General features: G+C 42.8%; 1 protein-coding gene across 10 annotated transcripts in view; it reads left to right on the top strand.

The window, feature by feature from the left end:
- LOC124882911 (pleckstrin homology domain-containing family A member 5-like) overlaps positions 1 to 15349 on the top strand; it is a 171395-nt gene that overhangs the window by 148863 nt on the left and 7183 nt on the right. For 7 of the 10 annotated variants that reach the window (XM_047389575.1, XM_047389580.1, XM_047389577.1 and 4 more), the window contains 6 exons: positions 2154 to 2348; positions 5622 to 5757; positions 10224 to 10345; positions 10704 to 10895; positions 11066 to 11236; positions 13168 to 13278. In XM_047389575.1, the coding sequence (XP_047245531.1) occupies positions 2154 to 2348; positions 5622 to 5757; positions 10224 to 10345; positions 10704 to 10895; positions 11066 to 11236; positions 13168 to 13278 (927 nt within the window). The remainder of the gene's footprint in view (positions 1 to 2153; positions 2349 to 5621; positions 5758 to 10223; positions 10346 to 10703; positions 10896 to 11065; positions 11237 to 13167; positions 13279 to 15349) is intronic. The other 3 variants (XM_047389579.1, XM_047389578.1, XM_047389572.1) reach the window with 2 other exon arrangements.

The following is a 15349-nucleotide window of genomic DNA, read 5'->3' as shown; positions in this document are numbered from 1 at the left end:
CTCAAGAATCCAGTCCAAAGACAGTCTTCTGCACAAACAGGGGACTGTGGCTTCAGCCTGTGCAATGCCCCCTTGAGAGACATATGGACTGTGTGCTGGCGGGTATGCCAGAACAGCAACATCTGGTCTACCTAGATGACCTTCTGGTGCACAAGAGCTCTTTTGAAGCTGCACTGGACACCCTGAGACAGGTGATGGAGAGAGTGAGCACTGCAGGGTTGAAGCTGCATCCTGATAAGTACCATTTAATGAGAGGGGAGGTCTAATTTCTGGGCCATAAGCCGGGCTGTGAGGACATCAGCACTTTAGAGGAAAAAGTTCAGACTACTAAGGACTGACCCACTTCCACAGACCAAGTCCAACTAAAACGGTTCCAGGGGTTGGCCTCTTATTACAGGAGATTTGTAAAGGGCTTCTCTTCTAGACTTGTGCTATTTTTCGCCTGCAATAGGACTTCAACTTTAGTTGGATCAGGGACTGTCAGAAGGCATTTGACATCCTCTGCGGATACCTGACAAAGTCTTCAATCCTTGCAAGTTCAATGCTCTGAGGATGTGCAAGGGAGTTTTGCAGTGAGTCTGGAAAGATCCTGCCACAGGGAAGGAATGGTGGCAAGTTGTGGTGCTATGGTCACTGAGGGCAGCTGTACCGGAAGACTACCACGGGAGTGCAGTTTCCAACCACTTTGGTGTGTTCAAGACCCTGCAGCGCTTCTGCCAAGGCAACTATTGGGGGCAGCAGTGGAGGGATGTCAAGGATTTCTGCCCTAGCTGGGATGCCTGTTCCTCTCACAAGGGACAGCTGGAACACTCCTGTACTCGGCTTCAGCAGCGACCAACAGGAACAAAGATGGAGCGAGTGGCTATAGATATCATGGGGCTCGTCCCCTGTACAGATAAGGGAAACCTCTATTTCCTTGCTGCCATGGGCTATTTTACTAAGTTGCCGGAGGCATACACCGTCCCGGACCAAGAGGCGGAGACTGTTGCTGACACATTAGTGGAGGGGATGTTCTGCCGGTTTGGGACAGTGGGGACCCTTCACAGCAATGGACAGGGCTGGAACTTTTCAGTCCAGTGTGTTTGCTGTCATGTGCTAAAGCCTTGAGATTTAGAAGACCTTCATGGCCTGGTGGATGGTTTCCTAAACTGGATAGCAACTGTGTAGGCCCCTGCAGCATCCTGGAATGAGTGGGCAAGTGGTTACAGGGTGCAGTTCCCTCTTAACAGCAGAAAAGTTTTGAAAGTAGAGACAGACTTTCTCTATATAAAGGACACTCCCTTCGCCCTTTCCTCGAGGGTGTGTGCAAATCCCCCGTGCACAGTTGGACTGACAGCAGGAGCTGCCTCCCTCCCTCCTTCTTGTTCTTCCTCCCAGATCCCTGTAGTTTCTGCTACCTCTCAGAGCCTCGTGAGGCCAAGAAGGTGACGTTGTCTGCCTTCCCGCCTTTGAGACTGGGTTGTTCACTCACAGACGAGAAAGTTATCGTTGAGGGGGCAGGGTAATGATCTATAATGCAATATTGTGAGGGGTCAATTGTTGCTGTTCCTTTATGTTGAGCTGCCTAATACCTGTGTGACCTTAATAAACCGGTGGTGTGAGCAAAACATTTTGTGCTTAGGTGATCTAACTGAACATTGCAGCATATATCAATATATATAAATGTGTGTATATCCATATTTATATATATATATATATATATACACACACAGACCCATTCAGTATATTACAATATTGTTGAAAGTTCATTTATTACAGTAACTTAACTCATTAAGTGACGCACATTATATTAAATTTATATATAGAGAGAGAGAGCCCCCTGACCTGTCCAAACAAAGCAGACAGGTTACATTACAGACAGTCCAGTGAATAGTTGTCTGTCTACTGTGTCTTGAATCTTCACTTTGATTTAGTCTCCTATAATCAAGATGCAGCAATGGAAATTGCCCTTTAACCTGAATCTTGTTTGACTCGCCTAAAGACAGGAGTTTGCACATGTGAACATGCATGTTGGTTTACAACTCCTCTGTCATGTGTGAAGTGTGAGCATGCCACTAAGCTAATATTGACTTCACCAGGAAGCTCATTCTTGATGTGATGAGGTGAGTGCAGTCCTGTCCTGGCTCTGAGCTGTGCTGTTTAACTGTCAACAGGCAGTGACGCTGCTGCCATTCCCCCCACTTAAAGAGGGCAACAGGGTACCTGCTCGCCCGCCCCTCCCTCAGTGCTATGAGTCATCAGAGCGCATCCCTCATGCCCCCCCCCACCACTCACAACCCGGCAGCCGATCCCTCCACTGTCACCGCCCTGACGAGCGTAAGGCCAGCTCCAGGAATGGAGCACACAGTGTAAGACCTGTTCAAAGCCTCCTTGCCCCATGTCAACCACCACTAATCATCAACATCTCTCCATCCTCCGTCATCTATGAACACACTGAGCCACTTCATCTGACCTGAATCATTTTCAGCCTCAGCGTCAAATCTATTCAAAATGAAAAAAATAAGACCTGTTCCTCCCTGAAATCTGTACTTCATCCAGCCTTTGCTGCCACACTCAGCTATAGTGTGATATTCACCCGATCATGATTCATTCTGCGTTTCATGCTTTTTGCCTGATCGTTCCTGATGTGTCTGTCCTTCACCTTACCTGTGGACTTCAAAACATCTTGTTGAAAGCAGCAGTGTTACTCTGCGTTTGAAGATGTCCTTTCCAACAGACTTTCAAATAAATCTTCTGAGATGTTTTGGAACCACTTTTTTACTTTTGTAAACATAATACTTTACTATGCAGACTCTTTGACTAGTGGTGTTCTTTGCTTGGTGACCTATGTACAGTGTGTGTGTATATAGAACCTTGCAAAAGTATTCATGCCCCTTAATTTTTCCACATTACATCAGACTTCTATATATTTTATTATAATTTTATGTGACAGAACCACACAAAGCAGTGTCATTGTGAAACAGAAGAAAAATGATTAATGGTCTCAGTTCTTTTACAAGTAAAGGTTGTCTGTATAGTCTGACTTTAAATGTAGTCCACTTTACTCTGAAAACTGTGAATAAAATGTAATACAACCTACTGTCTTCTGAAGTTGCCTCATAAGATTAAATTACACACAGATGTAATTTAATCTTATGTATCTTAGTATAAATGCAACTGTTCTTTGAAGGCCATCAGAGAACAAACAGCATCATTAAGACCGAGAAACACAGCAGAGAGGAGAATGTTGCGGAGAAGTTTAAAGCTGGGTTAGGTTCTAAAACAATATTCCAAATGTTGAACATCTCACAGAACTCTGTTAAATTCCTAATTTTGAAAAGGGATGGACCTACTGCAGACCTCCTAAGGCATGGACATCCAACTAAACCAGAACCTTGAACTTTTCTTCCTAATACAAAACACTTTGTTTGGTGGAAAACACTGAACACACCATTCCCACACTGAACAATAGTGGTGCCTGTTGATGCTCTGGGGATTCTATTCTTAATCAGGAACAGGGAAGCTGGTCAACGTTGATGGGGATATGGATGAAGCTAAATGCAGGACAATCCCGGACGAAAACCTGTTAGAGGCTGCAGAAGACTTGAGATTAGGGTGGAGGTTCACAGGATTTAATGACTACAGGTCTGTCGCCCTGACGTCTGCATTCATAAAATCCTTTGAGAGACTGCTGTTGAAGCACCTGTAGTACATCACAGGCCCCCTGCTGGACCTCCTCTAGTTTGCCTACCAGGCAAACAGGTCGGCAGATGATGCAGTCAACTTGGGAATACACTTCATCCAGCAACACCTCGACCCCCCAAGGACGTACACCAGGATCCTGTTTGTGGACTTCAGCTTGGCTTTCAACACCATCAACCCAAACATCCTCCATCAGAAGCTCACCCAGCTCAAAGTTCCAGCCTCCACCTGTCACTGGATCACCAGCTTCCTGAAGGACTGGCAGCAGCAGGTGAGGCTGGGAAGCATCTTCTCCCGCACAAGAACCATCAGCATTAGCACCCTCCAGGGGTGTGTTCTCTCCCCACTCCTCTTGTCCCTCTACACATATGTCTGCACCTCAGTGGACCCGTCTGTGAAACTACATACGTTTGCAGATGACACCACTGTTATTGGACTGATCCAGGACACTGATGAGTCTGCATACAGACAGGAGGTGGATCGGTTGTTATACTGGTGTTATCAGAACCACCTGGAATTAAACCTACTCAAGACCGTGAACTTTCAGAGAACACCACCCCCACACACACCCCTCACCATCCTCAACAACACTGTGTCTGCTGTGGACCACTTCCGGTTCCTAGGAACCACCATTTCTTGAAACCTGAGTTGGTCCTCACATAGATAATGTTCAGAAGAAGGCCCAGCAGAGACCGTAATTACTGAGGCAACTCAAGAAGTTCAACCTTCCCCAGGAGCTGCTGGTCATCTTCTACACTGCCATCATTCAGTCTGTCCTGTCTTCATCCATCTCAGTGTGGTTTGGATCATCCACAAAACAGGACAGGTCCAGACTGCAACGAACAATCAGGTCTGCAGAGAGAATAATCAGGGCTGACCTTCCCTCTATGCAGGACTTATGCAGGTCTAGGGTTAGGAAAAAGACACCTAAAATCTCTGCAGACCCCACACATTCTGCACATAAAGTGTTTAGGCTTTTACCTTCAGGTTGGCGCTACAGATCACTGTTTGCTAAAACCAACCGCCACAGAGACCGTTTCTTCCCCCAGGCTGTTTCTCTGATGAACTTTTGGCAGTCAGAGTTGCAGAACAACACCATACATACTTGGACTGATCTAACAATATCTTTTCTAGTATAGTCACTTGTGTACAAATGTACATTTAAAATGTATTTTTTATTTCCATATTAAAGAAAAATCGTTACTGAGAGCAAAGTGTATCGGAGTCAAATTCAATATCACAATCTGATTGTGATATTGATATTATAATGCTATAAAGGGGACTTTTGTGTCTGTTTATTCAAGAGAGTTCAGATAAGTTGTCTGCTAACACATGGAGACTTACAGTGACTCCAGGAGGCGGTTCACCTATAGAACCTCACTCCATGCTTTTTAATGTTCAGACAGGAGCTAGAACCTTATAAAGTAAAGGACAATTACTAAACAAAAACTCCCAAAAGCAAGGGATTAGGAAAAAAAAAGATATTTTAAAAGACAGTTACAGCTAAGCTTTTGGACCGGGGGAACACCCCCAGGCACTTCCCATTGGGTGGGGAGTCTCTTCACAGCAGAAAGAGGGCTGACCTCTGACCCAAATTTCCACATATGAGATTTACAACTGAGACATGCAACCCTAACCCTAACCCTAAGACCTGTGGCTGTACCTGCAGTAAAAGATAATTTCACAAAGTATTGACTCTGGGCACACCATACTTTTCAAATATTGTTGGGGAAAAAACATGAATTATTTTCCTTCCACTTTACAATTCTGCATTACTATGTGTTGGTCTGTCACATAGCATCCCAATAAAATCCGTTGTAGTTTGGGGTTGGAATGTGAGAAATTGTAAAAAAGTTCAAGGGATATGAATATTTTCTCAGGGCTCTGTGTGCTGCTGATTGTGTAATCTAACCGTGAATCACTTCACTTTGCTCTCATAGCAAGCTCCAGACTACCGGCTGTATAAGAGCGAGCCTGAGCTCACAACTGTGACGGAGGAAGGAGACGAGGCCAACGGTGAGGACAAGGACAAGACTGAGACATCTACTGAAAGTAAAGACACTCCAGTGCCCAAAGGTACATTAAGAGAGTATGTTCTCTGACAGTCTGCAGTATAGCAGATGGTTAAATTGAGATTACATTTTTTATACAGTGAGAAAATGTTACACAAAATAAAGGACTAAACTGATTTGAAATGTTACATTTAGGAAAAACTGACTTTTGTGCTGCAAGAATACAATATACCCAGGCTGCATTTGCTGTGTACAAATTTCCCTCACCACTTTCCTATGAAATTGAATAGACTCTTTAACCTCTTAAGCCCTGAGGGGTTTTAGAGCAATCTCCGCCTGAAATTACATAACTGAAATAAATCAAGTATATCTCCACAGTTATAATTATATCATAATTGCAAACTTTTGGTACCTGTGGAACCACTATTGTAACTGTGACTGTGTCTGATATATTTGTGATTGAACAAAGAAAAAATCACATTTGTAAGCCTTGCTGTAGATATGTGGGTACATAAGGAGTTTTAACAACCTGTTGATTAACTTTGTGCATTGAAGAATATAGATTCTGTGCTGAACGTGAGAGTTATAACCCACAGGATACGTTGCTTTAGGAAATAACACGAGACTACAAGTACAGGTTGTGTTTATCAACATCTTGACTGTAACTGCAGCAAATTTAGACTGAATCAAATAAAGCACATTGGTTCTAGCAGGCAATGTGCCAGTCGAAGCTGGGATTTTGGCACAATTTAGCCAAATGTGACAAAGCTATGCCGAATGTGTTTTTCATCTCAGTGTGCCGATATCCACTGTAGGACTCCTTCTGCATATGACATAGCCTTTGGTCATAACATTTACCCCGTATATAATCACAATGTACAATTGTGCACAGCATAAAATCAATATAATGAAAGAGATTAAACTACATTTTATCCTTTTATCTCCAACTGGAGGAATTTTATTGAAAAAAAAAAGAATTAGCAGTGAAAAAAATGTAAACATCTTTATAAACAAATGTGCAAAAAACAACCATCAATAAAAACAATGTAAACAAATGTACAAGAACAATTAGCAATAAAATCTATATAAACAAACTTGGTGACCAGAGGAATTTCTTGCCAGCTTAAATTGTCCTTTGTGCATTCGAATTGGTATTTTTGGTTATGGTCCGGATGGTACTTGCATTAAAAACAGCTTCAACCGGGTCAGCGGTGACCTTTCATTTTGTGATGTCAAGTCTAGGTGCTGGAGGACGCTTCTGGGTAAATGAGCTTGTACCTCAATGTCAGGCTCACCTGGAGTGTGCCACTTGTCCTCGTTGTCATCGCCAGGTCTAGATGTAGCCTGACTCATCCGCCTTTAGAGTTGTTTACCTCTCTGTGTTGGCTTGGATGAGCTGCTCCTTTTTCTTGGAACAGAAGCTAATTTGCGTTTGATGGGCCTTGAGGCACTACATAGCTGATGGGCAGGTGGTTCATACTCCTCATCTTCTTCCTTTTCTGCACAATTGTCACTGCAGAAACAGAACGATATATGCAGAAGACTAAATTTATCTAAATGGCATGCTAAAAATGAAGTTACATCTGACACTGACTTATAATAAGCTTAGGAACACAATGGTAACACTGTAATGACACATCATGTTTATTTTGTAGCCATAATAGTTTGCAGAATAGACTTCTCAACTTAAAGAAGAAGATGAAGCCTCAAGTAGTGGAAGGCTGGGTCCTTTAGGTCCCAGATGGTCCTGCCTCCTCTTGGCTGTAAAAAAAATACAGATAATAAATTATTTCCTACTGTACACAAATAATAATAGAATAACATACAAAAACAATGATGTCATTCTGTAAAAGTGTCAATGATATTACAGCTATATAACAGGCCTTCAACTAGTCCCAGAAACAGGCCTTGTAGTCCTTTTGCTCTAAAGAGGAACTCACATAACCGGTTGAATCAATCACAAAGAAAAATACAGACGCTCCACACAACAGTACATACAAACATAAAAAACGGTAAAGCATTGTTGAAATAGCTGACATGTAATTTAAAGTTGTTGGAAATAAAAAGTAGCACTATAACTCACTAAGTTCTTCATCTTCATCCACTTCTCCAATCCATGCTGCTGCCTGAATAATCTTCTACTTTGAGGTCACTGCCCTGAAAAATGTTTCAAAAGCCTTCCAATGTGCTCATTTTACTCTTCTGTGACATTAAAATGTTCGAAGTTCACAGAAACAACAAGCAAGTTGTGTGAGTAGCAGTGCGTAAAACGAGCTGTGCGAACGTTACTACCATTTTTATAACCTCGGATATGCACGGGAATTACGTGAGCAGAAAACGTCTTACGAAGGCGTGCAATACCTCGCTGCAAAGGTGGGATTCTGTAGTTTCCATTGGTACCAAAAATGAAGGGGTGGGGAAAAAGCATGTGTTTCTTGTAGCATTTTACCTGTGGACTCAGAAATGCCTGAAGGACACTTAAGCATCAGGGTTAAAATTGCTGTAAAACCAAAGGTATTTGTGAATATGTTATTTAGCAAATTGCTTTGTAAACATTAAAGCCTCCTCTTGTGAGGGACTTGGGGAAAAAAAAACTGCGGGTGTTTTACCGACTTTTAGAGCCGTTGAAAAATGGGCATCCCTCCACTCAACCCGTTGTCGGGCTTAACAGGGTAAAAGTAAAAATATAAAAAGAAGAATTTTTTTTCAAACATATAAATTGCTTTTTACACTTAATGGCATTTGTGAGGCTAACTGAGAAGCTCTGCACTGCTAATTAGTTTTAGAGCTCATAGCCGTGAAAACCTCTTCGCTGAATTCATTGGACCTCACAACTGGACACTAAACCTTTGGATTTGTTTTTCACAGTAAAGTCTCACTAGAGGTGATATTGCTACATCTTTTAAAGTTTTAAAGGGAACATTTCACGCAAAATCCACATTTTTAGCCTTTAAATACATTTTGTTGTGTACTTGGAGTCTGTAGGAGTGAAGAAAAGTTAAATTTAGTCCCTCTAGGTGTTGCACTAGATATATTTATATTCTGTTCAGGCGGGGGCGGGGTGTGAAGTGTCTCAACAGCATTTAAAGAGACGGCACCAAAACGAGTGGCTCTCAGATGCACCAGAACAGGGCTAGAGTTTTTCTACCTACATGATACAAATTAAGCTTCTGTATTTTTTAACCATACTCATTATACTCATTTCACAGAGGCTGGTATAATCAGGTTTCATAATTTTAACTCTAAAAAAGTTTTCTGTAGCCTAATCAAGTTTACTGCACGGGTCTTAACAGGATGGACTACTGCCAACCTTCTATAATAAGACTGCAGATAGGCCAAAACAAAGTATTTCATGTTTTGTTCTTCTAGTGAAGTGTTGTGCAATGCAGATGTGTATGTTTAAACTTCATTAAAATTAGGGTTGTGGCTGGGGTGTACAAGACCTCACTGCTTATCCAGGTACTACTAAAACATTGCAGCTTAGACTTGATAATGAGAGTTCTTATCTCATGCTACACTATGCAGATGCTGTCTGTGCAGCTGAGGAATCATTCATCTTAGCATGCTGAATATTTGGAGCAGCTCCAACTGACAGCAGTCTGACCTATTTTCTAATTCATTCAGCTGATATTCATTGAAACACTTGGTAGCACTCATACAGTAGACTGCATTGGGCAGCCGAACGTAACATGTCTTGATGTGTTAGCATATTGTATATTTTTCACCCTTCATCCAAATACAAAACAGATCTGCTACAAACACACTTGCTGCATAGAGGTAATAGGGATATTAGGACATTTCAAATGCTTTATCTTCCTCATATATTATTGGATCCACACCAAATTGTGTGTGCATCATCATGAATGAATGCTGAACACCTTGGCATGGTCAATTGATGACATCACTTTAGCTTTGCCCATTGAAAACCAAATTACAAGTTTCTTAGTTGATTGACCTTCCTTGACAGTCTCCAGAAGTTTCAAACTTTGTCTAATGACACATAATAATTTTAGATGATATTTTTCAAAGCACCACAGAAAGTCTTCATTATATTTCACCACCAATCAGGAAGTGAACGCAGCTTCCATCGGGAAGGTCAGATTGTGGCCAGATTTTGAACGCTTCTCATCGGAGCAGAACTCAACACGACCAAACGTATTGGGAAGGCTTGCTCACAGTGCCACCAACTGGCGACTTGTGGAATTTAGCGCCAATGCGAGACTCGTGTTTGTGACACAGGAAGCTGGGAGGGCCTCCCAATGCTGCTTGCAGCTTTTATTCCATATGTAATTTATAAACATTTAATTCCCATTTACTAGATGTGCACAGCCCCAAGTGATAGCAGTTTTTCTGTGATATATCTCCTTAAAATATAACTTGTGTTTAATCCTACATGTCCTTTTTCTTTTCCATCTCTTTGCCTTATGTCTTTGTAGCATAGTTCAATGTTCTGCCACAACCCAAACATTCAGCCTCAATGGTTTACTTGTCTACTAAAAGGTAGTTGACATGCTTTTTTTTCCCCTACAGTGCCCCCCTACCCGGTGGGCATTGTCACTCCCAGGACTAAATCGCCCATGAGCCCCCCTGAGTCTTCCACCATTGCCTCCTACGTCACCCTAAGAAAGACCAAAAAACCTGAATCCAGATGTGTAAGTGTGCCCTTCAGTATCAACAGAGACACAAAATGCTCAAAGATGAAATGAAGCGAATCTTGTTCCACTAATGTAGCAAAACCAGCCTAAAGGTTTTTTTTTCTCCAACAGTCTGTATCAGAAGAGTGGCTTGCCCAGACAGAGATAAACTTAGGCAGAGTTTTCAACATAGCACCAGTTCACAACAACTTTACAAAAACAGTAAATTCGTTCCAATCACACAGACAGATTCCAAGTCAATTACGAATATTCCAAATACATTCTAGAGAGACAGACAGAGAGAGAGAGTCTATGCATATATATACAGTCTATATACAGGTTACCAGAGCACAATACTGAGTCTGGTCTTTTCCAGGATCGGCCAAGGAGCACAGTGGATCAAATTGGATTTGGGGAGCGAGAATTCATCAGAACAAGGATGAGTGTTGAGGAGCAACTGGAGAGGATGAGGAGAAACCAGGAGGCATCTTCACTCAGAGAGAAGAGGAGAGAAACACTTTCATGCTCATCCTCTTTCAGCAAAGATAACCCCCTCCTCCACTTGCAGGTGATGCTGCACACAAATGTGAGCCTGTAGCAGAAGGCCTTTGGTTAATTGCTTGTGTTTATCTTTGTCTTTTTCTCAAAACCTGACCAACATGTATTGTCTGGCAGTTAATTCAAGTGCTGTTAATACCACAGGGTGTGTGTAGCTATTTATAGTGTTTGTGTCTATAGAGTCGGTCCCAGGCAGAAGGGGCCTGTCTAAACCCTGTGGAGCTTGAGACAGCTTTGCTGCAAATAAAGGGACTAAAGGAGCAGAGCCGAACAACATCAGAAGCATCAGGAGCTAAATCAGCAGAGGGGCCACCAACCTCACCACAGGTCTGTGTCACCCTCCACTATCAGGTAATGCACTAAGTTAAGTGGTATGTTTCAAATCATGGAAACATCTCCAATGCCCACAGCCATCAGCATCTACAACGGCTCTTTGAAGAAACCTTCATAATGAGCTACAACAACATTTAATTTCACTTTGGGATTAATAAAGTATTTTTGAATTGAATTTGAATAGAATTAGGCAGTTTCAGCCATTATACCTCCCATTTACAAGTAGACACAAGAGCAAAGTACATTTCAAGTTATTTTAATCCACTGGCTGTTGTCCGTCTTAATAACTTTAATATTCAGTAATAAATGGCACACATGGATGTTATTTGTGGATTTCGGTTCCGTCCTTTTTATAAATTGCCTGTATAGATAGATAGATACAATGGGGACAAGTATTTGATACAATGCCGATTTTGCAGGTTTTCCCACTGCCTGTCTTTAATTTTTATCATAGCTACTCTTCAACTGTGAATGACTGAATCTAAAACAAAAATCACATTCTGTGATTTTTAAATAATTTATTTGTTTTTTTTGCCTGACATCAGTATTTGATACATCAGAAAAATAAAACTTAATATTTGGTACAGAAACCTTTGTTTGCAATTACAGATATCAGACGTTTCCTGTAGTTCTTGATTAGGTTTGCACACACTGCAGCAGGGATTTTGGACCATCGAGATCCTTCAGGTTTCAGTACTGTTGCTATACAGACTTTCAGCTCCCTCCAAAGATTTTCGATTGGGTTCAGGTCTGGAGATTGGCTAGGCCACTCCAGGACCTTGAGATGGTTCTTATGGAGCCACTCCTTAGTTGCCCTGGCTGTGTGCTTCAGGTCAGGTCGTTGCCATTCTGGAAGAACCAGTCAAGACCCATCTTCAATGCCCTTACTGAGGGAAGGAGGTTGTTGGTTAAGATCTCCTGATACATGGCCCCATCCCTCCTCCCCTCAATACGGTGCAGTCGTCCTATTCCCTTTTCAGAAAAGCATCCCCTAAGAATGATGTTTCCACCTCCATGCTTCACGGTAGTGATGGTGTTCTTGGGGTTGTACTCATCCTTCTTCTTCCTCCAAACAAGGCGAGTGGAGTTGTGACCAAAAAGCTCTATTTTTGTCTCATCAGACCACATGACCATGTCCCATTTTTCCTCTGGATCATCCAGATGGTCATTGGCAAACTTCAGACGGGCCTGGACATGCGCTGGCGTGAGCAGGGGGACCTTGCGTGTGCTGCAGGATTTTAATCCATGGTAGCCTAGTGTGTTACTAATGGTCTTCTTTGAGACTATGGTCCAGTTCTCTTCAGGTCATTGACTGTGTCCTGCCATGTAGTTCTGGGCTGATCCCTCACCTTCCCCATGATCAGTGATGCCCCATGAGGTGAGATCTTGCACGGAGCTACAGACTGAGGGAGATTGACCTTCATCTTGAACTTCTTCCATTTTCTTATAATTGCTCCAACAGTTGCTGCTTTCTCACCAAGCTGCTTGGCTATTTCCCTGTAGTCCATCCCAGCTTTGTGCAGGTCTACTGTTTTATCCCTGATGTCCTCACACAGCTCTCTGGTCTTGGCCATGGTGGAGAGGTTGAGGTTTGTTTGATTGAGTGTGTGGACAGGTGTGTTTTATACAGATAACGAGTTCAAACAGGTGCAGTTAATACAGGTAATGAGTGGAGAACAGGAGGGCTTCTTAAAGAAGAGGCCTTTGTGTGCTGGGATTCTTACAGGTTGTTAGGTGATCAAATACTTAGGTCATGCAATAAAATGCAAATAACTACTTAAAAATCACACAATGTGATTTTCTGGATTTTTGTTTTAGATTCCACCACTCACCGTTTGTCAACTACCTATGATCAAAATTAAAGAATTCAACATGCTTTGCAAGTGGATCAAATACTTGTTCTCCCCACTGTAGATAGACCTATTAACAAACTTTGTTCAAATTTACAGGAAGTACAGAGAACTGAGGGTGTAAAAGATTCCAAGCATGAAGAGGTGCAGCAGGAAAAGGCCACAAACCTGCTGATTGGGAACCAGCCACCAGCCGAGATCGACAATGAGGTACAATTAGTAGACAAGTCACCTCAAATTATTAAAAATATTCTCGGAGAACAGAAGAAACAGCAGAAGTTCGGAAAAGAGGTTCTCATATTTAAGCCCTACCTTCTATAATGTGAGCAGCTGTTCAGTAATCAGAATCAGCTTTATTCAGCAAGTTTGTATAAATCTGTCTGGGCAAATTTGACTTTGGTTCAAAGTTTTTCTGTCTAAGGAAACCCAGCAGATTGCATCCAGTCAGTGACTTGCAGCATTCACTCCTCCTGGATGAGCATGTAGAGACAGTGGACAGTCACTGGCGTTGACTTTGCAGCAATCCCTCATACTGAGCATGCATGTAGTGACAGTGGAGAGGAAAAACTCCCTAACAGGAAGAAACCTCCAGCAGAACCAGGCTCAGTGTGAGTGGCCATCTGCCACGACCCACTGGGGGTTTGAGAGAACAGAGCAGAGACACAAAGAGAACACAGAAGCACTGATCCAGGAGTCCTTTCTATAAGAAAGAAAAGTAAAACATTAATGGTTATAGCTCCTTTAGAGGCTTCATCTAGGAGAGAAAGACTGCTAAGCAGATAAACTCTGAGCCAGTTTTCAAGTCTAGAGTATGAAAGAGAGCACATACAGTTAGTCCCAGTAGAAGCTCAGCCAGCAGCTATGTCTAGGAGAGATCGGGTTAAACACTGAAAGACAGGGCCAAGTGTATCATCTGTATAAGGTGAGCATTAAGTTGTTGGCACCAGCAGCTCAGTCGATGTCCCCCTCCAGGAAGCTGCCACAGCTAAACACAGAGCCAGGTCAAGTGTTACTTCTAGAAAGATAAGAAACAGAGAGAGAACACAGAGGTAAAGAGCTAAAATAACAGCAAATAATGAAAAATCGGAGAGTAGTATGAGAATATAGCAGATAGAGTGGTAGCATGATAGTTTCTTGGTGAGTCAAGGGTTTTACTGAAACCTAATCCTGCCTTTATACCTAAGGTATATATTACCTATATTATATATAATATATATATATTCAAGGTGCCCTTGAATTAATGGCTTTCTACCCACCACCATTCTCCTCTCAGGAGCATGAACGACTGCATACGCTCTGCCCAGTACGAGCTCTGCGGTTATATGTGAAAAGAACAGCAGATTTTCGTAAATCAGAGCAGCTGTTTGTGTCGTGGGCTTCATCACATAAAGGAAAGCCTCTCACAAAGCAACGTCTTTCGCATTGGGTAGTGGGGGCTATTATTATGGCTTATGAGAGCAGAGGCCTTGCACCCCCTGCAGGTCTGCGGGCTCATTCCACTCGTGGTGTGGCATCATCCTGGGCATTGTTCCAGGGTATACCTGTGGAGGAAATATGTGAGGCTGCCAACTGGGCGACCCCTCACACCTTCACTAGGTTCTATAAACTGGATGTCACCAGGCCCACACTGGCTCACACGGTTCTGGGTGTGGGTTCCACATTGCCATGAATGCAAGATGCAATCTGTTGGTCTTCAAGTGAGCTTATCTGGCAATACGGGAGCAGAAATATCCCGTAGTGAGATACCGAAACGAATGTTGAAAGAGAACTTTAGGTTAAGGATTTAACCCCGGTTCTCTGAAACATGAGTGAGGTATCTCACCAGATCACCCTCCTTGCAGGGAGCGAGGAAGAGGTGTGCTTATTAAACTGAAGATCACCTACGTGACGTCGACTTTTATACTGGGAGGAAGTCCTCCCATGGGAGCGGACGTCACTTCCGCCTGCCAGTCAAGACTGGCGTAATGTAATAGAGCTTCTGGGGGACAGGCGCTGGAGACGTGTCCCGTAGTGAGATACCTCACTCATGTTTCTGAGAACCGGGGTTAAATCCTTAACCTAAAGATTTCTGCAGAATCATGAACACTTCTTGGCAGAGCTGAACTGAGCCTGCCTGAACGTGATGTCAAGGCTTGCCTATGCTGCCGCCTGATGGCTGAGTGCAGAACTCCATGGCAGATTCGCTGCAGCCAATGAGGCGGCGGTGCCGGACACATGCCGGAGTGGCCCTGAGTTGCGAGGGTCACCCAACGCTGCTTGCAAATTTAATTGTATTGAAAAT

The sequence above is a fragment of the Girardinichthys multiradiatus genome, chromosome 17, assembly GCF_021462225.1.
Source record: "Girardinichthys multiradiatus isolate DD_20200921_A chromosome 17, DD_fGirMul_XY1, whole genome shotgun sequence".
In the NCBI taxonomy this organism is placed as follows: domain Eukaryota; kingdom Metazoa; phylum Chordata; class Actinopteri; order Cyprinodontiformes; family Goodeidae; genus Girardinichthys; species Girardinichthys multiradiatus.
The sequence above is the reverse complement of the archived record's forward strand: the minus strand, read 5'-3'. Positions and strand labels throughout refer to the sequence as shown.